Source organism: Bos indicus, chromosome 9 (genome assembly GCF_029378745.1).
Source record: "Bos indicus isolate NIAB-ARS_2022 breed Sahiwal x Tharparkar chromosome 9, NIAB-ARS_B.indTharparkar_mat_pri_1.0, whole genome shotgun sequence".
Taxonomy (NCBI): domain Eukaryota; kingdom Metazoa; phylum Chordata; class Mammalia; order Artiodactyla; family Bovidae; genus Bos; species Bos indicus.
The window spans coordinates 103,220,929-103,247,257 of record NC_091768.1 but is presented as its reverse complement, the minus strand read 5'-3'; the positions used below and the strand labels follow the sequence as shown (position 1 = coordinate 103,247,257).

At 51.1% G+C, this 26,329-nt stretch overlaps 1 protein-coding gene across 2 annotated transcripts in view; it reads right to left on the bottom strand.

Annotated features, from left to right (window-relative positions):
- Positions 1-26,329, bottom strand: part of SMOC2 (SPARC related modular calcium binding 2) — a 157,695-nt gene that overhangs the window by 37,210 nt on the left and 94,156 nt on the right. For both annotated transcript variants that reach the window (XM_070796551.1, XM_070796552.1), the window contains exons 8-9: positions 8,446-8,632; positions 1,543-1,625 (exon numbers count right to left, since the gene is read on the bottom strand). In XM_070796551.1, the coding sequence (XP_070652652.1) occupies positions 1,543-1,625; positions 8,446-8,632 (270 nt within the window). The remainder of the gene's footprint in view (positions 1-1,542; positions 1,626-8,445; positions 8,633-26,329) is intronic.

Genomic DNA, 26,329 nt, shown 5'->3' with positions numbered 1-26,329 from the left:
CCACTCTTCCCTGTTAAGAAAGCGTGCCGTCCACTGGCGCTGAACCAGATTTCAGGCCAGGGAGGGGGCCTGAGGACACCCTGGGCGCTCCTCCTGAGGCCGAGACACGCACACACAGGCGTCACTCTAGGAATCTCCTTCAGGGGTGTTTGCACCTTCAGGGTCTCTCTTCCTGCCCTTTCTCACCGTCGCCCGCCAACCCTGCCCCAAGATCCAGAAAGCACCCTGACTCATGAACGTGCACCCTGGCGAGCCGGTGAGCACTCACACAGAGCCGTGACGTCAGAGGCCCTCCACCTGCCCTGGAAGGATGGTGAGGAGGGAAGTGATGAAAACCTGAGACCAGCGGCTCAGGGTCAGCACCGGGCGGGGCGCGGTGGTTCTGACACAAACCGGACCGGGTCCCGCCCTCCCCGCCTCCTCTGTGTCCAGTGCCTTTGCTCCGGGCATCGTTGGCAGGGTACGGAGGTGGTCGGATGACCCTCCCGTCTTCTCTGCCTCTGCTCAAGGGCAGAGAAACATCTCCAACTTTCAGAATCTAAAACTCTCTTTATGGATTCAATGAAAGTACACATCAGGCGACGGCGACCACAGAATTTGTCTAAACAGCAAGCTCTCCAGGCCCCGTGTAAGACCGAGACCCAGCACGCACCCTAAAGGAAGGGTGCCGGGGAAGAGATTTTCATGGTCTCTGAGGCTTTGACGAAACAGACACCATCGGGAGGCATTTAAGGGGAAAAAGAAAATGGAAATGAAACAAAACGGCAACGACCTTCACAGCATCCTACCGATGCCACTGAACCCACCCCCGACGCAGGGGTTGGGTCTCTCACCCCACGATCTCATCAGACAAGCCGCACGGTGGCAACCCAGCCGGGAGGCCGTGCCCCTCAGCCAAGTTCAAGTGCACCTCAACACCTGGAAGAGCCCCGTCCAGGCGGAACTTCAAGTCAACACCTGGAAGAGCCCCGTCCAGGCGGGACTTCAAGTCAACACCTGGAAGAGCCCCGTCCAGGCGGGACTTCAAGTCAACACCTGGAAGACCCCCGTCCAGACGGGACTTCAAGTCAACACCTGGAAGACCCCCGTCCAGGCGGGACTTCAAGTCAACACCTGGAAGACCCCTGTCCAGGCGGGACTTCAAGTCAACACCTGGAAGACCCCCGTCCAGGCGGGACTTCAAGTCAACACCTGGAAGACCCCCGTCCAGGCAGGGCTTCAAGTCAACACCTGGAAGACCCCCGTCCAGGCGGGACTTCAAGTCAACACCTGGAAGACCCCCGTCCAGGCGGGGCTTCAAGTCAACGGTTGACGTCACCCTTCTTGGTGTCTCGTGGACACTCACGGGCTTTTTGATGAAAGAGAACAGCCATAACACATTTCAGTGAATGCTATTTGTAATAATTACAGGGTTAAACTCACCGCCTCTCTTAATTTGAGATCATTCTTCACAACCAAACTCGCTTGAGCCCCTTCCCCCACAAATCTGCAGGAAAGTGCAGAGCGGCGGCCGAGGAGCCCGGCCCGGCCCGGCCCACTCACCTTGGAGCTGGCGGCTCTTGTACAGGTCCCGCGTTCTGACCGGATGAGCCCTGGCCGTGTTGTCGCATTTCGGCTGCTCGTACCTGGGAGGAGGGGAGGAGAGAGACCAGCTGGTTTGAGCCTCTGAGGCGGGCTTGCCTCGGGTTCCCGCTCGCTCACACAGCAGGCTTCCTGGGCCCTGGGACACACGGGGTGTCCGGCCATCACGTTGCAATGTCCAGGATGGACCTTTATTGACCTTGCAACAACTTAACATCTTCTTCACAGTCCATAAGGACACACACGACACCCCGGGCTCTGTCTCTCAAGCCAGTCTCGGCAACACGTCCTGTGCAGGGGACGCACCGCCCCAGGACCAGGCAGGGAGGGGTCGGAGGAGGGGAAACGCCAGCATCGGCACCAAAGTGGGGGCGGGGGGCACAGGCACCCATCCCTACCCCAGAGAGAGCAAAGCCGCAGAGGGAACCTCAGGACTCTAGACAGACGCATCACTCAAGGACCAGCACGTCCCCAGCCTTGCTCATGATGCTGCAAAAGGTTGCCTCCCTACGTGTTCAAACAGTAAAGTAAGAGCTCTGTTCTGGCCCCTCAGAGCCGACAGGAACTGGGGGCCCTGACGTCGAGCAGGCGGACAGGGTGGCTGCGAGTTACTTCAAGTCAGGGAGCAGGCGCTCCGGGGACCCCAGAAAGGACCACCTGCCAGGTGCGCGCCAGACCCCGGCCCAGGTGGACAGCTCGCGAGCATCCCCCGAGCATCCCCCGCGGGGCCTCCCTCCAGGCTCTTCATAAACGCCCCTGGCGGGGAGGCACGGGCAGCCCCAGGCCACCCGGCTCGTGGGGACGCTGACAGTCCCCGAGGGTGCCTGAGAACCTGCCCTCCAGGGTACCTGAGGGAGCCGCGGGAGTCAGGAAGGCTTCCCGGAAAACGTTAACAAGTCGGCGCCGGTCTGGGGTGGGCGCAGGGGGGACAGTCAGGTTCCGGGGGCCGCTGACTCTCAGGGAGTCAACAAAGCCCCCTCGATCCTCACGCCTCCTGCGGCCCAGTGTCCTTTCCACACTCCCAGAAGGAGACACGAGATCGTGCTCACTTCACAGGGATATTTCTGACTCTTATTTCCCACATTCCTTGTCCTCCTACCCGAGAAAATGAAAGAATGAGGTTTCTCTCCAAAGGGAGAGCTTCCCAGAGGCCCTTCCTGGGGCCCAGGGAGCCGGCTGGCCATGAGGGGTGCGTCCAGCCTGGCTGAAGCAAAGCCAGGGCACCGCGGGCTCCTCCGGCCCTCAGACTCTGAGCGGCCTCTTTGATACCAGAAAACCTAGCACCCCACGCACGCTAACTTAATATGCCTTTTGAAAGAGTTGTTTTTGAAATTAAAACATTCCTGACACACTTTGGAAAACAGTCACATTATCACGTTTTCACCACAAGCCATTAACACACATTCTTTGAAATGCAGTGGGGTTCAGTGCAGTTGGCATTGAAGTCACATCACGGGAACGTGAATGGCAGTGAAGGGACCCGTTACCCACCTGGCGTCCCCTCTCACACCTGGGGCTGTGACAGGCAGGTGAAAGCCAGAAATTCACCAGGGGAACATTTGAGAAAGAAATTTCATAACTGAGAGATGGCTGAGGGCTCGCTGTTACGCCTGTTCAATCTGGGGAAACTGAACCTATGCTCAAGACTGAACACTGTTGTTTCAGACTCCAGGTGAGTATCTGTGAGGCTTGGGAGGTTGGCATTGGTACCCACACTAGAGCTGACACCTTCACAGCCAGCAGCCTGTGAAACGCCAGCTCCAGGGAAAGGACACGCCAGGTCCCAGCTCCTGACTGAGCAGTCCCTGCCGGGGCCAGGACTCCCAGGGAGGCCGACCGGCCAGCCACTCCTGGGACGTCTCGCCTGCAAGAACCTCAGGCACGGGCTGCTTTGTGTGTTAGGAAGTTGACTTTTAACACAAACCGTGTCCAGCCTGTGAAAGGCTCAGAGCCAACACGCGATGATAAGAAACCACATCACTGCCAACTCCATTCTGAATCTTGAACCTCGAAGCAGCCTGGGAACTGGCCACACGGCACGGTCATCCTGGTTTTGCTCCAAATTTGGGCAGGAGGTCTTAAGAATCCCAGCACTGTGCTTACATTAAACCACGTATGTTTAAAGGGCAGCATTCCGCTCCTTTTAGAAGAATACCGCTCAGTCGTCTCCGACTCTTGGCGACCCCATGGACTGCAGCACGCCAGGCCTCCCTGCCCATCACCAACTCCCGGAGTTCACTCAAACTCATGTTCATCGAGTCGGTGGCGCCATTAGCCATCTCATCCTCTGTCATCATCCCCTCCTCCTCCAGCCTTCAATCTTTCCCAGCATCAGGGTCTTTTCCCATGAGTAAGTTCTTCTCATCAGGTGGCTGAAGTACTGGAGCTTCAGCTTCAGCATCAGTCCTTCCAATGAATGTTCAGGGTTGATTTCCTTTAGGATTGAGTGGTTTGATCTCCTTTCTGTCCAAGGGACTCTCAAAAGTCTTCTCCAAAACCAAAGTTCAAAAGCATCAATTCTTCGGCACACAGCTTTCTTTAGAGTCCAACTCTCACATCCATACCTGACCGCTGGAAAAACCATAGCTTTGTCCACAGGGACCTTTGTCGGCAAAGTAATGTCTCTGCTTTTTAATATGCTGTTTGCCATAGCTTTTCTTCCAAGGAGCAAACGTCTTTCAATTTGCAGAAATGACAATCTCAAGAAACAGAATCGATGCCTTTGAAGACTCCGATAAAACCTGTTAAGTTGTGTTGACATCCATCACCACCCTTTTCAATGGTGTTTGTTTTAACTTATTTTATGTAAAAGAAGAGCATCTCTTGATTTTCTGGTTGCCCATCAGATCCCAGGCTCTCTGCCAGGGAGAAATTCGATTTCACATTCACACGGCCAGTGAGACGTGTGGGCCTGCGAGCCGGGAACAGGGCCCTCAGGCAGGTAAGAGCCGCCTTCGGCCTGATGCCAGGTGGACAAACCCTCATCAGCCGTCAAGAAAGTAGAAGAGAAATCCCTTGGTTCTGCACACTAATGTAGCAGCTGGCAGTCAGCCTGGTCCACGCTTAACCCAATAGCTCGCGCCGGCTCTCCCCACCATCAGTTAGCGACCAGGTGGGAACCTGCCCCTCCTCACAGATCATATCCCACCACGCGCGGCCTGGGCTCACACAGGGGCCCTGGATCCAGCTCATGGGGGCCCGGGATCCAGCTCATGGGGGCCCGGGATCCGGTTCACAGGAGCCTGGGATCTGGTTCACAGGGGCCTGGGATCCGGTTCACAGGGGCCTGAGATCCGGTTCACAGGGGCCTGGGATCCAGCTCACAGGGGCTCGGGCTTCCGCCTGCCGGTGGTCTAGACATCTCAGCCAAGAGGTCGGTTTTCACTCAAAAAGGCAGAGGAGCCAGGAGAGGCACCAGCGCCCGGCCGGACTCATGGTTCGCCCTGATGACTGTCCCGTCTGGAAGTCTGCCCCGCGGCTGCTCTCTGTGCTGTGTGTTCACTGCCCTTGGTACAGGCCCGAAACAAAGTGTGTCCTTTGTAATGTAGTTTCCGGGCAGGATGGCACAGGAAAGAACCAGCTTATAAAGACAGTGCACTTTATGTCTTCTTACTGTTTGATTTTTAAATTATTCTTCCCCATTAGAAAATACAGAGAATGATTGGTGGAGGGGGCGTGTCTACCCAAAAGTAAATCATAACTAATCCCCCTAATTTCAGAAAGCTACAAGAAAATGGCATTTATGCAACAGACAGTATTTAAATAGTAACACAGAAGGCTTTCTGCAACCCTGCTGTCCTTCACAGTAGAAGCAGGGCTGTGAGAGGGCGGGGGAGGCTCACACATAAGATCAGATATGCCTTAAAGTTGATGATTTTGACTGACTTCCCAGCATGTAAGACTCCCTAGAAATCAGTTTAACCCAAATCCATTTTTTCTTGCTACTGATGGGTTTAGCCATAGTCATATGATCCAATTATGCCAATAATCCATGAATTTAATCCGCCAGGAGACTTTTAGGAAAGCAGACTCAGCTCCTGAGAGAGACAGGCTGTGTGTCCTCTGAGAACATGGTGTCTGAGTGAGATGCCCGGATCCCTGAAGCCGTCTTGTGACCACGAGGGGCGTCTGTCCAAGGGCAGTCACAACACGATGAGGACGTGAGAGGAAAGTTTCGGAGACTCCATGTCCTTGGTGGCGTCAACCAGTCACAGGACCCACTGAAAGGGGACTCGTCCGTCTCCGCACTCGTCTTCAGGTCACACGGTCCCTCGATGTTTACGCCCATTTGTAAGATTTATCGCTGCTGGAAATGAAGAGCTTCCTAATCGATACAGCCCCTCTTGCGGTCAAAACTGAACGGATCCTGGCTCTGAGACTTGCAATGTGGGGGCCGCATTCACCCTTCCAGACTGCCACCTTAGCCCAGAGACAGCATCAGCTTGCTCCTCAATTCCTCAGGACCTGACTACAACGTCAACATTTTGGGGAGCCCCCAGCCACTCCATGGAAGTCACACCCCAATATTCTCTGTCTCCATTTCCTCTGTTTTCTTCCAGCACAGCTGTCGTGGGCCAGCACATTGCTCACATTCAGCTCATCTGCTCACGTGTTCTGCTTACCGTCCCTTTCCCTCCATCAGAACAGAGGCTCCGTGAAGCCCAGATTTTGGTCTCTTTTGTTCCCTGTATGTCCCCTAGGGTGGCATCTGCAATGTCGAGGGATTCAAGCGTTTGGTGAATAGAAGGTGAATGGATACAGGGCGGGGGTGTCTCTCAGAGCTTTCAGGGTCGCACCCTTTCCATGCTGAACTCTGTCACAAGTACAATCTGCGCTGCCTGGCTTTGGGCGCCCGGGGGTGGCCCCGTCCATGCCTGGGTGCTGATCGCTGGGGCCTGGTCTGGCCAGGTAGAGTGAGGGGAGACACACGGAGGAACCACAGGGAAGAAAAGCCACACCATGTTGTCAGGGCCATGTGATGCTGCTGGAAGCCAGGACAGAGGCAAGGCGCAGAGCAAGCTGGTGAATTGGAGATCGAGAGAGGAGGAGACGAAAAGAGGTGGACAGGGCCTGTGGACTGCTGCGGCCGCCACGGGAGGAGCCCCATGGGACGTGCAGATGCTGACGCCCCCAGCAGGGCATGGAGCCCGCACGGGACCCCACTGTGCTCGGTCACGTCACCGCCTTGGTCCTGATAGTGTCAGGGTCGCGACAGCCAGCATCAGGCAGAATAGATGAATGAAGCACAAACGGGAGAAAACCCACACCTCTAATCTGAAGCATCTCCTCCCCAGGGTCTAATCTAAGTCTGCTTCTTGAAATTCAAAGAAGAGGGAGTCCCTCGCTCCTGCAGGCAAAAATAGGGGAAACGAGACCGTGGTGCTGGGCTCTGATAACATCTGGGCAGAATGAAAGCAGGCTGGATGCTGGGGTCGGGGGAGTTCTCTTGTGTTTCCCGTCCAATCGTAAGGTAAGTGTTCGCGGGTTCTTTGGGACAATGTGCTGAAGCTGACCTCACCCTCTGGGCCCATCTGTACAGGCCTGGCCTTGACAGGGTCAGGACTCCATTGGCCAGCGCTAAGGGAACTTCCAGTGGCTCATGCAGCCCAGCCTGGGGAACAAACCCCCCAACTTAATGCACCGTCCACAAGCCAGAGTGTGAAGGGCGTCCAGAGGTCACTCTCCAAGAAAGGTTTCTCAGAAAAGAGCTCTCCCTGCAATACACATGTGCTCAGGAACCAAAGAAGCGATTTCACACACAAAACTGTGGGACGACGTGCGTCCTCTTCAGGTTTGAAACCATCTCCTACAACTGCCGCGGAGGGAACCCTGGCCCCTGTCCTGGACACCCCCATCCCCACGGCGGGGCCCCCACGGAGCCTGGTCTCTCTGATGAACCAGACAGGCTCCAGGCGTGCCTGGACCTTTCCATCAGGAGACAGCAGCTGCTTACCATCCCTCCAGCTCCCGGAGTCTGTGCGGTGTTTCCCCATCCACACACGTGGCAGTCACACTTGAGAAACTGGGGAAGTGTCTTAGGAGACATAGGAGTGCTCACACCTCAGGGCTGCAGAGGCAACCAGGCTCATTTCCCTGTATGTAGAAGCTATTTTTATGGGCTTCCCTGGCAGCTCAGATGGTAAAGAATCTGCCTGCAATGCAGGAGACCCAGGTTCAATCCTTGCGTCAGAAAGATCCCCTGGAGAGGGGAATGGCAACCCAATCCAGTGTTCTTGCCTGGGAAATCCCATGGACAGAGAAGCCTGGTGGGCTACAGTCCACTGGGCCGCAAAGAGTCAGACACAGCTGAGTAACTAATACGTAGAAACTATTTCTGTATCAATGTGTGAGAAGTCAAAGGTCGAGGCATGTAACCAACAGCTGCAGAAACACCCTCACTGACACTCACACCATTCCCGTGATCAGGGAGCAGGGCTTCTGGTGCTGTCACGAAATGACTTGCTTTGCTCAAACTCACACAAAACATGAGTGAATAGGTTGGGTTTTGTTTCGAACCCTTGACCTCAGCGCTCTCTTTTTTAGCGGTGACTTCAGGACACAGATACCCCTGGACTACAGACAGCCATCTGGGCAGCCAGCCCCTTCACCAAAAAGAGGCTGAGGCGACGAGGACACACTCTCAGCACCTGCCCAGCCAGCCGGACGTCAGAGCCATCCTCCCCGACCGCAGCCTGCGTGAACAGGATGGGAGCATGCCCTGCCTAAAGCGTCAAGCTCCCGTCCTGCCAGGGGACACTCTTCCCGGGCCTCGCGCCCACGGGCATTAACGCTGAGCAGCAGGTGAGCTCAGGCCTCGGGGCCTCGAGTCCATGGCAGGCGGGAAGCCTGCGTTCCAGAGCTTACCTGGTGGACGTGCCGGGGATGGGGCGGCCGGTGTCCACCAGGACACACCAGCAGTAGCCCGTGGACGGATGGCACTGCACCGGCTTGTAGAGGCCGCCATGGGCGCACTCGGGGATGACCACGTTGTCGTTCTTGGGCTGCCTGGCCTCCTCCAGGGCCGACTGCTGTTCCTGGTCGCACGAGGACACTGCAGTGAGGAGGAGACGGGAGTGAGCGCCTGGAAAACAGGGTGGGGCCGGCCAGCAGGGTCCCCGCGCTGCTGTGGCGGCAGGGTGGACAGCTTCCACAGGGGATCTGATGTCCCTGGGCTCCCAAGGCCATGGGTAGGACCCGGACCCCAGCGACAGCCATGGCCCTCTGCTCTGGGTCCCCAGATGGAGGGAGGGGCTGGCAGGCACCCAGTCCAGGGCCACTGAGCCCCCCCAGGAGGGTCCCAGGTGAACATCCCCCACCGCCATGCCCTGCCCGAGGGCTGCCTGAGGCCGAGGCTGCAGCGTGTCAGCCCCAGAGGCTCCGCTGCAGTGCTTGCCAAACAGGCCGCATGCCCGGAAATCGGTCAAGAGGAGGAGGAGCCGCGCCAGTCGGGCCAGCGTCGTGGGCGGTGCAAGGCGAGTGCTGAAGCTCGCCCGCAGGAAAGCCGCTGAACAGTGAACTGAACAGCTAAACTCAGAATTCTAAGCACAGCGTTTCAATGTGTAGGGGCTTCTGTCTTCCTACGTTAATAGATCCCGTTTCTTTTTTGCATTTAGATGTGAGGTAACTTAGATCTAGGGAGTCCCTGGGTCGGGAAGATCCCCGGGAGAAGGAAATGGCAACCCACTCCAGTGTTCTTGCCTGGAGAATCCCAGGGATGGCAGAGCCTGGTGGGCTGCCGTCTATGGGGTCGCACAGAGTCGGACACGACTGAAGCAATTTAGCAGCAGCAGCAGCAGCCAGCCCTTAAAAAGGTCTGGCGAATCACAGGCAGACCAGAAACCTATCGTGAGATAACTCATAGTGACGGCATTATTAGTGAGAAACCAGCTAGATTTTTCTTGCTCTAGTGAGTCCGTTTGCACCACGAGGACAGTCACGCACGTGTGCTGCTGTGACTAGTCTGCCTGCAGACTGCATCGGCAGACGCTGCTGCGTGTGGACCACGGCACCCCTGCTCACGTCCACAGGTGAAGGTCACCTGTGGGTCCCCCCCTTGCTCCCACTCAGAGGCACGCATGGAGCTCCCTGCCAGGCTGACCTCAGCCTCCTGGCGATGGACAAGGAAGGCGGGGGCCGTATGGCCATGAGGCCAGGTTGATGTTCTGTGGGATGAGCGCGGAGCTGGAGGGGGTGGGGTGGGTCTACATCTCACAGGTGTTCTGTAGCATTTAATGAGCAAGAGGGAGAGGGGAAGACAGGGCCCTTGGATGAGGGCTTGCATTTCTGTTCCTAATAGCAAGCACCCTGGTCCCCGAGACAGAGAAGACAGTGGGTCCTCAGCGTCCGTGGAGGAGGCCCAGGCGCTGCCCTGGCCACAGCCACGGTCCTTAGGGCAGCGTGTGGTCTGTGAGCATCTGGGCTGCAGGGGCTACGGGACCCTGAGTGGTCGGCCGCCCCCTGCTCCCCAAGGCATCCATGCAGCTCTATTACATTCCCCGTGACTTTGACTCTCCGGAGGTGGATATTTTTGAGGGGAGGGTCTGTAAGTTAAGAATCGTAACTAGCAGAGCTGTGGCTGTGAAGCAGGTCAACATCAGGACAGGGCACTGGTTTCCCTCGAGCGCCCCACTGTGTGGTTCAGCACACTCGGCACACACTGGCTGACGGGCGTCTCTCTAGGCACAGCTCCAGTGCTGACCCATGCGCGCAGCAGATGCTACTTCAATTCCAGCTCATCGCTAATACGTACAAATAATGAATGCCGCTGCGTTTCTTACAACAGCACCACCCACTTTCTTCAAAACGCCATCCTGATTGTTTCCTATAATCCCTGGACTTTTCTGTAGATTCTAGATTTCACCCGGCAAACAGTTGCGGTGGTGCTCAGTCGCCCAGCCGTATCTGACTCTTTGGGACGCTGTGGACTGCAGTACACCAGGCCTCCCTACCCCTCACCAGCTTGAAGTTTGCCCAAGTTCAAGTTCATTGCAAACAGATACATAAATCAAACCCACCCCTGTGTTACCCGGTTATCTTAACAAGGCGTTGGCTCCAACTGTAACTGGGAAACTGGCGTGGAGTCACAACGACGTGACTCGTGTTGCTTTCTAAAGTGACAGATGCACTACTTTAAATCAGACTGAGGCGGGAACCAAGAAGGATGCAGGCTGAGCCACGTGTTTCCAGAGGCAACTGGGTCCTGCTCTTAGCCGTCCTTGGAGCGGCTGGCCCGTTCCTAACTGGAGCCCCACACTCAGGAGACTCAGCTGACGCAAGGGCTTCTGTTCCAGAAAGCTCTCCTGGAAAACACATTGCTTACTTTAATGTTCACTTGGCCCTTTTTCAGAAGTTTTGTTAGTGAACAGAATTTATGGTGTGATTGTCTGGGCACAAAATGCGTTTCATGCTCCATCCAAGGACATGCTGTATCTATAGAATGGGTTCTGGAAAATTCTTGAAATGGCCCTTTTGAGGATTTTACATCATATTTGAAGGCTCATCGTAAGCAAAGTAGGATTGATTAAATTGACCACCTCTTAAAATTTGCTGAGACTGTTGTAAAATATGGAAGATACTATTGCCAAGTCAGAAGAGATTTGTGTTTGTTTATATAAACATCCTGGCTGAAGTTAGAACTGTTAACTTGTACAATTTTATTTGGTAAACCTGGCTCTGTGTGGGGAATTCAGTTTCTCCTATGGGAGAAATGCAATTACATTTTATGGCCATATGGAAGGAAGTAGATCTTCTTTAGTCTAATTCACGATTGCCCTAGGGAACTGAAGCTAAAGGGTGTCCCATCTCGCTGTTTGAAAATCACCCTCCTCACTGGGACAGCTGAGCTCGGCCCCTTCTGGTTCCACGGGGCCACACAGGATGGCAAAGGAAGATGCTCCTGGTGCGGGGGTGGTTCTCTCAGCACAGATGCCCTGCTCTGCGCAGGACGTCAACTGCACTGGTGGAAGGAGAAGGAGAGCTGACAGAGGGATATAAACCAGCTGTGCATCCCGGCACTGGGGACTTTCAGTCCTGAGACCCGGGGATCAGGATTCTAGGGCACAAGTCCCAGCCACGTTTCAGAAAATCATCAGTGAGGGCCCATAACACAGGAGGAAAGGAGGACTCACCACACAGGAGGAAAGGAGGACTCACAGGAGGAAAGGAGGACTCACAGGAGGAAAGGAGGACTCACAGGGCAGGAGGAAAGGAGGACTCACAGGAGGAAAGGAGGACTCACCACACAGGAGGAAAGGAGGACTCACAGGAGGAAAGGAGGACTCACAGGGCAGGAGGAAAGGAGGACTCACAGGGCAGGAAGAAAGGAGGACTCACAGGAGGAAAGGAGGACTCACCACACAGGAGGAAAGGAGGACTCACAGGAGGAAAGGAGGACTCACAGGAGGAAAGGAGGACTCACAGGGTAGGAGGAAAGGAGGACTCACAGGAGGAAAGGGCACAGAATGGGGGAATTTTTAGAGAAACTGGAAATGAGAGAACTGATTAATGATGGAGGAAATAGGAAAGAAGGAAGGAGAGATGGTCAAAAGGAACTGGCGGCATAAGGGGGGGACGGGCTGCAGACCACGTGACCAGTGTGTGCGGAGGCAGAGACCCCTGCTGCTGGCCGATGGCCCAGGGCCAGCGAAGGGACCAAGGCTGCAGTTTACAACAATGACCTCACTGAAAGTTCGCTTTGAATCCATCGCAAAGAATGCCCATCAATGGATGAAAATGAACTTTGAGATTCTGGAAATAATTCAGCAAGAAAACAAATAACCAGTGCTCACAAACTTCAAATTATAACATCCATTTTAACAGGTTAGATGAAAATATCTATGCTTTCTCTCCTGTTCAGACAAGATTGGGTGTGTTCAGGATGGTATGGTCATAGATGTCTTTCCTATTCAGAAGGGCTTTTGCTATACAGGTTTCTCTTGAATTAAATGTTGAGGAGTTAATGTGTGAAGGAAGAATAAAGAGATAAAAGTGAACGCAGTGTAGAAGAAATTTTAACATGAGGGAATTCAAAGAAAGGTAAGGCACTGTATCTTCTGAGCAAGACCGCTCAGAGAGAGGTCCCCTTTGAGGAGTTTGCCGTGGCAAAGGAAAAGCTGAGAGATCATTTAAAATGATGATTGGGTCAAAGAAAGATTTGTTTTCCTAAGGAAAGAAGCCTGAAACATACTTTGAGGAGAAATAAAAGAAAAAGATGTTGCAGTGAATGAGGGTCTCATTCCTGGAGAATTAGAAATTGAAGAGAAAACACGTGAGGCCTGGAGACTCCAGGAGACACCAGCGTCAAGTCTTACGGGCAAAGCTCAGGTTCTGGACTAGGGGACGGACTGGCTGCTCTCCAGCCTCGAATTACCAGCCTTATGAGTTCCAGCAACATTCTCGCCTCACAGATTCCACACCCCGCACCGCGACTGTCTTGCCTGCCTCTCAGTCACCATGGCTGCTGGCGTAATGCCGGCCAAGTGGCAGGCTTCTAGGACACTGCAAGGTGTTACTAATAATGAGCAAAAGTTTAACACAGCCCCTCCAACAACAACAGCCAAAAATTAGACGCAGAAGCACAAAGAGTAAAAGCTCCTGTAAAGAGCCAGAGTCATAACCCAAAGAAAACTTTATGTGTATTTAATACCATACATATTTTTAAACCACATCTTTTTTCTATAACTTCTTGTTTCATTAATACAACACCCAGGCTTATGCTACATTGTCCTACGTACCTGAACTATCAAGTCAAGGTGTATAACAAAGCCTCGGGGAACAGATGAGAATTAAAATGGATCAGACTTCAGCTGCAGATTCTACACATTTTGTGTCTGGTAATAGAGGGGTCTGCTCAAATTTCCAAGTTATACATGTAATTCATCATGCCCCCAGATCTCAACATTCTCTACGAAAGGATAGCTTTCTATTTGGTGTATTAAATCCATTCTCACCTGAGCCTTGGCTTTGCAGACATATCTCGATGGCTGTCTTCTTGCTCCAGCTTAACTAACCTCCTGATGGTACTGTTCACACACAAACATGTGTGAACTCTTGACTATGATTATGGTGACTGTGCTGTACTTTCTTCTGTGGCAAATTTGACTTAAGCTTCTCTAGTTCCAAGCAGCTGTGTTTGTGCCTTCTCTAATGCTACGAACTTTTCGATGTTTTTGGTTTTGATATCCATCTCCTGGGCTCCTCATCGTATTTTGAGCAGACTTCTGAGATGCACTTAGCACTTTGGAAATAGTCTGCCTCAGTACTTTTTCACATATATATTAGACTAGAAACACAAGTACAATTCCAATTTGCTTGTATCAGTTCTAATAACTCATATAACAACTCTGTATTTTTAGAAAGCTACTTCTATAAATTTGGTAGAATGTCCATTAAAATTAGTTTATTTTCCAAACTAGCAAATTTTAGTGACTTAGAAAGTATTTGACAGATTGTTCAAATAATCTGACAACCAAAGGGGATTAGATGACAATAAGTAGCCACCAGACATTTATGAACTTAAAGGGAGGGGGGGGGCGGAAACCTCTTAAATGAAGATCTCTTTAAACAGAGGATGCTTGATTTTAATATGATGAAGCCTGAAGCATTTTTATAGGAAGCAATAACAAACCGCACGCATTCTAAAAGCACGATCTTCAGATTCGGCCGCATTTCAGAAGGACGCCCACTGCAGGTATCGTTTTGTGCTCAGTGTCCCTGCTTACGGGCTTCCCTGGTGGCTCAGATGGTAAAGCGTCTGCCTGCAATGTGGGAGACCCGGGTTTGATCCCTGGGTTGGGAAGATCCCCTGGAGAAGGAAATGGCAACCCACTCCAGTATTCTTGCCTGGAGAATCCCACGGACGGAGGAGCCTGGTGGGCTACAGTCCATGGGGTCGCAGCGTCGGACACGACTGAGCGACTTCAGTCACTTCACTTCACTTCCCTGCTTATGGGCTTCTCATTAATATTCAGAGTTTTATGTTTCACGTTCCAACAGGTATGAAGTCTGGAGAAGCTTCAACACACTGAAATATTTGAATGTGTGTGTGTTCCAACCCCCATGACCATCACCTGGACACAGGACTCTGCCCCGGAAGTTCCTCTGGGTCCGCTCGCCGCCTCTTGAATCTGCTTCCTTTGCTCTGCGCACTGTGCCAGGACTCCTCCCCTCTGGCCACAGTCCCTGCTACAGCTTCACTCCTGTCGAGTGTTGTGGGGAGAGTGTCGCCCAGCTGCAGGTCGACTGTTCTCGGTATTAGTTAAGGGACTGGTCCCTTTCCTCACATGATAATCTGCTCTTGGAACAGTCTGCTTCCCCAGACGTGCCTCATTTCTAGAGAACTATAAAATCACTTCCCAGCAGCAGCAGCATGCCTCGGGACGCCATCAGAAATCACTGCAGGTGTGGACAGCATGCCCAGACGTGACGCTCGCGTCCACTCGTGTCTGACGGACACTGGCAGATGCTTTTCTCTTCTGACTCTCGTCTCCTTATTTATTCTCAGGTAGAGTCATGCAGAGGCAACTGAGCGGATTTAATTTTCAAAGTCAAAGGGTTTTTATTTAATCCTCTGGTAATCCTTCCAGAAACATGGCTGCACAGTACGAAATGGAGATGAACAGACTGAGTCCCGCCCTCCTCGCCTCCTGGCTTCAGGGAATCAATCACAGAAACGAGGAATTACCTGCCAAACACCACCACCCCAGGCTCCTGCCTCCCAAGGTGGGCAGAGATGCTGACAGCGTAGCGTGCGGGCGGGCTTACAGAGAAGGATGACGAGCCTTGCAAATTTGAAGCGATTATTTAAAATGCTGAAACAGTGCTCATAACTCGCTTAGACGTTGTGATAATATTACACCCTGAGAGCAGAAGTTTTCAGTTACAGTCACCCTATCTGGCTTTAGGCAGAGAAAACTGGGTTCTCTTTTATTACAGTGAACTTCTTCATCAGTTAAGTAGCAAAACTCTCAGAAAATGGGGATTAGAAGAAAATCTTCTCTAACTGGTAAACAGCGTATTTTTTTCTGTAGTTAACCACACGCTTAGTGATACAAGATTGAATGCCATCACTCTAAGATGGAAAAGAATCTCATCTCTGTTATTTTTCATTATATTAGAGGTCCTGGGCAATCCCAAAAAAGGTAAGGAAAGGATAGGAATAAAGATTGGAAAGAAAATGTAGAACTGTTTTTAATCACACATGACAGAAATGTGCACATATAAGGAATTGAAACACCTGTAGAAAGAAACTGCTAGAAATAATAAGTGAATACAGCAAGTGATGTACAAAATCAGCGGAATCTCCATAGACTAGCATGGAGGACCAGAAGATGATTTTAAGCGACATTTGCAATCACGTCAAAACATAAAATAATCAAGAATAAATTTAGGAAAAGACGTGGAAGAGATTGAAAACCAAAAGGCATTCCTGAGAAAAATAAAGGGAATATGCTTAAACAGAGAGAACAGTACCACATTAATTGATTAGAGAACTCACTAATGTTATCATGTTAATTCTCCCCAAATTGATCTGTGAACTCAGAATGATTTCTATCAAAATACTAGGAAGGTTTTTCGTAGAAATTTGACACGTTCTAAAATGTGTATGAAAATTCAAAAGACTGAAATATCCAAAGCCCTCTTCCAAAATAATAAACTTGGAGGACTAAAGTCACCTTACTTGAAAAGTTACTGTAAAACTGCTTATCTAGACAGAATGCTATCCAAATAAGGATAATTAAACAGATTGAGGAGAAAGAACAAACTGTTCATAAATAGATATAGAAATGTATGCTCAACCGATATTTTACGAGGCACCAAATCAATTCAAAGGGAAAATCGTTTCAAGGACGATTCTAAACAATGGGCTACCTATACGCCAATTTAAAAAGAAAGCCTAACTCACATCATACACCTTTATCTGAGATAGACTGTTCTCAGATGTTCAGTCACGTCCAACTCTTTGAGACCCCATGAACTATAGCCAGTCAGGCTTCTCTGTCCACGGGATTCTCCAGGCAAGAATACTGGAGCGGGTTGCCACTTCCTCCTCCAGGGGATCTTCCTGATCCAGTGACTGAACTCGTCTCTCTCACCTCTCCTGCACGGCATGTGGATTCCTTACCTCTAGCACCACCTGGGAAGCCCCTGAGATAGAGATGTAAACAAAAGAGCTAAAAATATGTCGCCTTCACGGAAGATACAGTAGACCATCTTTGTGACGTTAGGTTAGAGACAGAATTTTAGAACAGACACAGAAAACCCTACCCACAAAAGAGACATCTGGTAAACTGGACATTATTGATATGTTTTACAACTTACACTCACCAAAAGGTACTATTAATAAAGTGAGACGGCAGGCCCCAGACAGGAAGAAAATGTTCCTAAAACACATACTTCTGACAAATATTCAGGTTATGTCAATGAACCCTACAAATCAATTTAAAAAGACAAATAATCTAATATAAATGGGGCAAAGATTTGAACAGACAATTCAAGATGAATAATAAGCATGTGAGAAAATTCCTAGGCATCCTTGGTCACCAGGAAAATGCCGTAAACTCACAGAAGGTCCCATGGTGGGCCCAGGAGAGGGGCTTTGATGACCCAGACCAGAAGCACGCAGGCTGGTGAGGACGCCCAGCCTAGGGCACCCTCTCACATCCCTCACCCAGTGTGACATCTGCTCCAGGGGTTCAGTTCAGTTCAGTTGCTCAGTCATGTCTGACTCTTTACGACCCCATGAACCACAGCACCCCAGGCCTCCTCGTCCATCACCAACTCCCGGAGTCCACCCAAACCCACGTCCATTGAGTCGGTGATATCATCCAACCATCTCATCCTCTGCCATCCCCTTCTCCTCCTGCCCTCAATCTTTCCCAGCATCAGGGTCTTTTCCAATGAGTCAGCTCTTTGCATCAGGTGGCCAAAGTACTAGGGCTTCAGCTTCAGCAACAGTCCTTCCAATGAACACCCAGGACTGATTCCCTTTAGGATGGACTGGTTGGATCTCCTTGTAGTCCAAGGGACTCTCAGGAGTCTTCTCCAACACCACAGTTCAAAAGCATCAATTCTTCTGTGCTCAATTTTCTTTAGAGTCCAACTCTCACATCCATACATGACCACTGGAAAAACCATAGCCTTGACTAGACGGACCTTTGTTGGTGAAGTAATGTCTCTGCTTTTTAATATGCTGTCTAGGCTGGTCGTAACTTTCCTTCCAAGGAGTAAGCATCTTTCAATTTCATGGCTGCAGTCACCATCCCTGGAGTAAACAGAACACGCGTCCCCAAGGTGACGAGTGCAGGACGCCCGGGCAGCTTCACTCTTGTGAAATGAAGATGCCTCCTGCCATATCAGTCAACAGGACTGTCATAGCCATCAGTGACCTCTGGCCTCCAAAGGTGAATGAGGGCTCCCCAAACTGTGATCCAGCAGATTCTGCCACCCCACCTCCATGGTGATTGCTGAGGAGCTGGGGATACAAGAAGCCGTCATCTGCGGCTCCTTAGGGTGAACAGGAGACAGGACGGGCCCAGACAGCTGAGGTTCACATGAAAGGGGAGAATTCAGCGAGCCCAGAGGCTTGTATCTTCCCATCACAGGACGCTAAATTTCTTTACTTGATATCTGATCTATGATGTTCAAACTGCCTGCTCCCTTTGTTGCAAACTTATATGCAGCCTGACTCCCCCTTCTGCCTCCTTGGAGCGGTTTTCTCAGAGATACTGAGATGTAGACTCCTGGGCTCGGAGTTCTAAACATTCCCACCAGATAAAGTAACTCTCTACTTTCAGGTGTGACTATATTTTTTTAGTCAACACTCTCAATATCCCCCAAACGTTAACAACTAAAGTAGCCACTTACTGGAAAAGGCACAGATCGTGGTATGTGCATACAATATACAATCCTTCATATAAACTAGAGGAAAAAATGGGTAACAATTACAGCCAACAAGAGTGAATCTCAAAGCTGTTATAATGAGTAAAAGCGGCAGAAATCAGGGGTTACACGGTGCTGTCACTTCGTTATAGACAATGCCCGCCCAGAGAAAGGATCCTTGAGTGATGGAAATTCGACAGTAGTTTCCTCCCAGAAGACCCGACCCAGGAAGGGTCCAAGAGCGTGATGCAAGGGGGAGCCTCCTGTCCTGGGGTGGGTGCTGCTGGGGGGGCGCATGCGCCACAGCCCACCTTACTGTGTGGACATGTTCCCAGCAGACAGACACCTAAACGACACGGAAAAGGACCTTTTACTAAGAGTAAAATAGGGGTCCTGGTTGGTGTTACTTGCTCAGTTGTGTCCGAATTTATGAAATTCCACGGACTGTAGCCCGCCAGGCTCCTCTGTCCATGGGATTCTCCAGGCAAGAACTGGAGTGGGTTCCCATGCCCTCCTCCAGGGGATCTTCCCCACCCAGGAATCGAACCCAGGTCTCTTGTCTTCCGCTTTGGCAGGCAGGTTCTTTACCACCAGCACCACCTGAGAAGTCCCTTACATAACACGCACTGTTGGTGCTGCCGCCGCCAAGTCGCTTCAGTCGTGTCCGACTCTGTGCGACCTACATATGAAATAGATAACCAGCAGGGACCCACTGTATAGCACAGGAAACTCTACTCTATGCTCCGTTATAACCTAAATGGGGAAAGAATCTGAAAAGGAAGATATATGTATACGTATACATATGTGTACGTGTAACTGAATCACTTTGCTATATACCCAAAACTAACACAGCCTTGTTCAGCAACAAAACTCCAATAGTAATAATAACGACCAGGTAATAAGGGTCTCGGGCCTCTGAGTACTGACTTCCTGGGTAAAGACACGTTTTGCTGTGAGAACAGAGCGTGCAGAATCTGCTCGGGTCCCATGTCCTGTGGGCACGCGTCTGCTCTGCAGGAACGTCTAAGCTGCGGGCAGTTTTCAGACAAATCTGCTGCAGACAGGACCAGTGAGTCCACCCGCCCCCAGCTTCCTGGGCCCACCCTTGGGTCCCGCTCGGTGCTGCCTGCTGGCCGGGCTCCTGCTGCGTCAGCTGCCCTGCAGCACCGTGGAACCAGTGGGCCAGTTTGTTCGCCGTCGGTGGCCTCTGCCCAGCCTCGTTACCATGGCAGTCACAGCCTGGAGGTCCCAGAAACGCATCGCTTCCTCATCCGATGCTCACGCCCATCCTGAGGGTGCTTCTGCCTCTTAATCGTCCCACCCAGGATAACTATGCCCTCATGTTCAGGAACAAATGATGCTGTGCTGGCCAGTCCATCCTCTCTCCCCATCGCCAGGGGTTTGCAGCTCCTCCCACGCTGGCAGGGGGTCCTCCCTGTGCTGTGACTTTGGGCTCAGACATAGGAACTGCATGGGGGTGTCTGCAGGCATTAGACAAGCTGGGGCTGGACACCTGGCTGTGTGTGGACTGTCTTCCTGGGCCGTAGGTGCTGCCGGGAGAAGGGCATTCCCAGTGTCTCCGCTCAGGCTGGGAGGATGAGACACCTACGGGGCAGACCCAGGCCCACGTGCAGCCTGGAGCCTCCCAGCGGAGCCCAGCCAAGATCAGCAGATGCATGAGAAGTGAACACTTATCAGTGATGACAGCTAACACCCTGGGGCTACTTGTTATGACGCAGTAGCTGTCTGATACAACAGGCAGCCTGGGGTCAGCCTCAGAGGGCAAAATCAACATTGTCCATTTTCTTTGCATCTCTTTATAGCATTTTCAGGATTGTCTCAAAAAATACTCCTGGTCAAACCACCGAATGTCTTGCTTCTGCAGGCATTTTGCTTCTGCCTTTCCTGTGCACACAATCAATGGCACAGGTTCAGTTCTCAGCAGACACCACAGATGAGGGGCTGGCCTTCACACGAGGAAGCAGCTGCAGAAGGAGGATCCACGGCACATAGTGGGCTGCAGAGCAGCAGGGGCCAGAGTGGGGGCCCTGGAGCAGGTAAAGGGATTTCCACAAGCAGCAGAAAGCCTCGTAAGTGAGTGCAGGGTCAGGTCTGTGCTTTAAAAGCCCTGGTGGCAAAGCTCTCAGACGAAGGACCGGTTCAAGACTGTCTCTGGTCCCTACGCGGGACAATGAGGGCTTAATCTGAGGCCACCAGACACGCCTGATAGAAAATAACGAACCTGACCGTTAGTAGACCCAGGTAAAAATGCATGGGGAGTGGCTGGCTCATGTTATGTTTAGCAAAAACCAGTACAATATTGTAAAGCAATTAGCTTCCAATAAACAAAAATTGAAAAAAAAAAGAAAGAAAGAAAAGAAACACACAGGAGACAACACGAGACAATGACGACTTGGCTGCCAGAGTGAAGGTGGGATCCTGCTCCCCTGCGGGGCAGTGGTGCGGCCCCCACAGAGGCGCTCGGCGGTGCGGCCCCCACAGAGGCGCTCGGCGGACGCACAGGCAAACCCTGTCAGGACCCTGAACCAACAGGAAGACTGGAGCCTTCACACTGCTTGTGTTAAAAGGTATGTGAATGCTGTCGGGGTTCATACAATGCACATGATTTCCCTCACTACACCTACCTGCTGTGTGTGATTACATGTCACTTAGTCAGTGGATACTAAAAGGTGAACTGCTACAGACAATGGAGGTCTGTGAAGTATTCTGAGGTTTAGAAAGGACTTCACATATAAAAACATTCTGGGGATAAAATCATAAACAACCTGCCAAGTAGGATCCACTTATAAACAGCACGTGAGTTTTACACACAGCAGAGGTTGGAGACTGATAATTATAACATTTAGTGGGTACTTAGCCTACATGTTTTTCAGGTATTAATTTACTTAATCACACCATAATGGAAAAGACTGTATACATTCAGTTATATGTTATGTAACTGTATGCATATAACTGTATATTCAGCTATAGAACATATAACTGAATCGCTTTGCTGTAATTCCGTGAAGTGGAATCACTGTCATCGTTTTGCAAACTCAGTCACTGAATCAGAGAAGGTGAGTTACATTCTCATCCATGCCGTCAGGATAACAAGCAGCAGAGACTAGGTTTGAACTGAGCCATCCTGGCCCCAGAGTCCTGGTCTGAGGCCAGGCCCAACCTCTTAGAACTGATTACTTAACTCATACACATGTTGTCTCCATCAGTCATAGAACTGTTTGCGGTTCTGGCTACCTGGTGCAAAAGCCGACTGAGGCTGGGAAAGCCGAGGGCAGGAGGAGAAGGGGGTGACAGGATGAGATGGTTGGAAGGCATCACTGACTCAGTGGACATGAGCTTGAGCAAGCTCCAGGAAACGGTGAAGGATAGGGGAGCCTGGCATGCTGTGGGTCATGGGGTCGCAAAGAGGTGGACACGACTTAGTGACTGAACAACGAGCAACAAATTAAAACACAGGTGACCAAAGACAGAAATAAAATAAAAAGAGTTGTTTCCTTAGAGTTTGACTTCGTAGAAATGGGAGACTGGATGGGGGAAGACCTTGATACTTAGAGTTCTGATGGAATATAACTATTCACACATCCATTTTCAGTAAAAAGTCAAACTGGTATTCATGGAGCAAGGTTTTGCCCACTAAGGGCACACGTTTAAGATGGTTGTATAATTAATTCCAATGAAAGACTTTTAACTTTAGCTTTTTAACCCAGGATTGTTGCCATAACGCTTACAGGCCCTGTGAGCGTGGGACCCAGATTTCTGCACATTCTCCTTCAATCCTGGTAGTAACAGAATGGGGTATACACATTACTATGTGTATGTTACCAGTGAGGAAGTACAGGCTCTGAAAGGCTTTCTGTCTCAGAACGGCAGAGCCAGGAAAGGCCAGGAAAGAGCCACCCACGGCCCCCCAGCCCCCCGTCCTTGGAAGCCGCACACAATGCCTGTCCAGGAAGATCCAAAAACTGGTAAACAGGTAACATGGGAAGCCCACAGTCAAACACATGTTTCCAAAAAATAAAGATTTGGATGCAATTCTTGGATACAGTTTCTTTGGAAAGAAAACAGTGACGGGTGTCCATTCTAGTTGATTTCTTCCCACATTTATTCCCATAGCAACAGACCCAAGTAACCATTTCCAGCCTGAACATGAGACCCAGACCCCAGCGGTGGGGGCGGGGCTGGGGTGGGTAACAAGTGTGGTGAGTCCCGGTGAAGACCACCCACCCCAGAATGACCTCGGGGCCCCTGATGGTGACCGGTTGCAAATCACACCCCTTCCTGTCCTCTCTCTGCATCTTCTGGATTGTTCTGTGAGTGACGATCACATTACCCCACTCTTCCCTCCACATGGACCCTGATGCTCCTGATGCTTCCTGGAACCATCCCTACACACACCACACCGCCCTGGCCTCCGCGAGTCTCAGGAGGGCCCCACACGGGAGCGTCTCCGGCCCCTGCCCACGGACCCGAGGCCCAGGCCAGCCCTGGACACTGACCCTCTCTCTCTCTGAGACAGCATCGCCCGGTCCTTTCCTCACTCACGGAACCCTTAGTGGTCAGCAAGGGATAACGCTTCACGTGGCCAAAAACACGCTCTAAAATTACTACCTTCTTTCCCTTTAAATTCTGTCAAATTAGGAGACGTAACAAAAAGACACTGAGAAAAGCGTCTGACTTTGTTTGGATGCCTTACACCAGGAGTCAGAACGTGCTCCATTTTCCAGAAAAGTTCCACGTTAACACCAGTAATTCAAGCTAATGCAGCTGATTACAAACCTATTTTAAAATACACAGTGTCCACTCAGGCCAATACACAGAGATGGCCAAATTTCTCCAAATTAGTTTTCTTTGCACATCCAAAAAAAAAAAAAAATAGTGGGTTTTACAAAACTGAGATGAGAAAAAGAAAACACAGCAGCATTCTGACCCCAAAGACGCTGCCTCTGCCCCACCGCCCGCCCTGGTGTCCTGGACTCGCCGTGGCCCAGGGAGAGTACAGAGCCCCGCTCCAGTTCTCACCAACTGAGAGTCCTGGGGTTGACCCTCCAACGCCCATCTCTGCCGGGTGAGGACAGGCCCCCACTGGACTGGCCCTGGGAGCTGCAGTCAGCGAAGCACACAGAGCCCTGCGCCAGGCGCCCCCTCTGGACTGGCCCTGGGAGCTGGAGTCAGCGAAGCACACGGAGCCCTGCGCCAGGCGCCCCCTCCAGTTTGCCACCCCATTCTCCCCCGGGGACGGGATGGGCAAGTGAGGGCCAGATGGAGCAGAGATGCCTGCTCAGAGGCAGCGGCCCGCAGACAAGCATCTTAGTCTAGGATGAGTCCCTGTCCCGCAAGATCTCTAACTTTCATCAGTTCAGTTCAGTTCAGTCACTCAGTCATGTCCAGCTGTTTGCAACCCCATGAACTGCAGCACACCAGGCCTCCCTGTCCATCACCAACTCCCAGAGTCCACCCAAACCCATGTCCATTGAGTCGGTGATGCCATCCAACCATCTCATCCTCTGTCATCCCCTTCTCCTCCTGCCCTCAATCTTTCCCAGCATCAGGGTCTTTTCAAATGGCTCAGCTCTTCGCATCAGGTGGCCAAAGTGTTGGAGTTTTAGCTTCAAAATCAGTCCTTTCAATGATCACCCAGGACTGATCTCCTTTAGGATGGACTGGTTGGATCTCCTTGTAGTCCAGGGGACTCTCAAGAGTCTTCTCCAACACCACAGTTCAAAAGCATCAATTTTTCAGCACTCAACCTTCTTTATGGTCCAACTCTCACATCCATACATGACCACTGGAAAAACCATAGCCTTGACTAGACAGACCTTTGTTGGCAAAGTAATGTCTCTGCTTTTCAATATGGTGTCTAGGTTGGTCATAACTTTCCTTCCAAAGAGTAAGCATCTTTTAATTTCATGGCTGTCTCACTCATCTAGAGCCAGACATCCTGGAATGTGAAGTCAAGTGGGCCTTAGGAAGCATCACTACAAACAAAGCTAGTGGAGGTGATGGAATTCCAGTTGAGCTATTTCAAATCCTGAAAGATGATGCTGTGAAAGTGCTGCACTCAATATGCCAGCAAATTTGGAAAACTCAGCAGTGGCCACAGGACTGGAAAAGGTCAGTCTTCATCCCAATCCCAAAGAAAGGCAATGCCAAAGAATGCTCAGACTACCGCACAATTGCACTCATCTCACACGCTAGTAAAGTAATGCTCAAAATTCTCCAAGCCAGGCTTCAGCAATACGTGAACCATGAACTTCCAGATGTTCAAGCTGGTTTTATAAAAGGCAGAGGAACCAGAGACCAAATTGCCAACATCTGCTGGATCATGGAAAAAGGAAGCGAGTTTCAGGAAAACATCTATTTCTGCTTTATTGACTATGCCAAAGCCTTTGACTGTGTGGATCACAACAAACTGTGGAAAATTCTGAAAGAGATGGGAATGCCAGACCACCTGATCTGCCTCTTGAGAAATCTGTATGCAGGTCAGGAAGCAACAGTTAGAACTGGACATGGAACAACAGACTGGTTCCAAATAGGAAAAGGAGTACGTCAAGGCTGTATATTGTCACCCTGCTTATTTAACTTATATGCAGAGTACATCATGAGAAACGCTGGACTGTATAAAGCACAAGCTGGAATCAAGATTTCCGGGAGAAATATCAATAACCTCAGATATGCAGATGACGCCACCCTTATGGCAGAAAGTGAAGAAGAACTAAAGAGCCTCTTGATGAAAGTGAAAGAGGAGAGTGAAAAAGTTGGCTTAAAGATCAACATTCAGAAAACTAAGATCATGGCATCCGGTCCCATCACTTCATGGCAAATAGATGGGGAAACAGTGGAAACAGTTTCAGGCTTTATTTTTGGGGGCTTCAAAATCACTGCAGATGGTGATTGCAGCCATGAAATTAAAAGATGCTTACTCCTTGGAAGGAAAGTTATGACCAACCTAGACAGCATATTATGGAAGAAACAACAGGCCAAAGCTTGTGGGAGAGGGTGGGAAAGCCAAGTGGGTTTCACACGGCCTCGTAGCAGTCACAGCAGAAGCTGTACACAGGCCTGGTCTCCAAACCCATGTCACTGCTAAGAAGGCCGAAATAGAGAAAAGACGGAGGTATTGGGGTCGGTGGTGACCACGGCAGGACTCTGGGGGCAACATCCCAGTCCTGGCTCAGCTCCCAGCAGCACGGCTCTGCTGCGAGATGTTCATTACAGAAGCTATGGTCCGGGTTCGATCCCTGGGTTGGGAAGATCCCCTGGAGAAGGCAGTGGCAAGCCCCTCCAGTACTCTTGCCTGGAAAATCCCATGGATGGAGGAGCCTGGCAGGCTGCAGTCCGTGGGGTCGCTGAGGGTCGGACACGAGTGAGCAACGTCACTTCACCCTCACTTTTTTCATGGGTGGGGCTGGGGGATTGAGGGGATGAGGACTCTGTGGTTCCCGTAAACCTGAAACTGCTATAAATATAAATTATATTAGATACAAAATACATTAATTAGGAAATGGTTCCCCATCTGAAATGATGTGAGTGTTGAATTCTAACAACAGACATTGGCTCCCCCTCAGTCTTCGATTGGCTGCTCACCTGTGTCCCCAGGTCTGGTCCCCAGCTTCACTGAGGCCCCCATTCATTCTGGGCTTCCCTGGTGGCTCAGATGGTAAAGGATCCACCTTCAGTGCAGGAGACCGGGATTTGATCCATCCCTGGGTCAGGAGGATCCCCTGGAGAAGTAAGTGGCTGCCCACTCCAGTATTCTCTCCTTGGCCAGGAGAGCCTGGTGGGGGTCACAGTCAGACATGACTGAGCAACTAACTCTCGCACTTCATTCATTCTGCTTTCTCACTGTCAT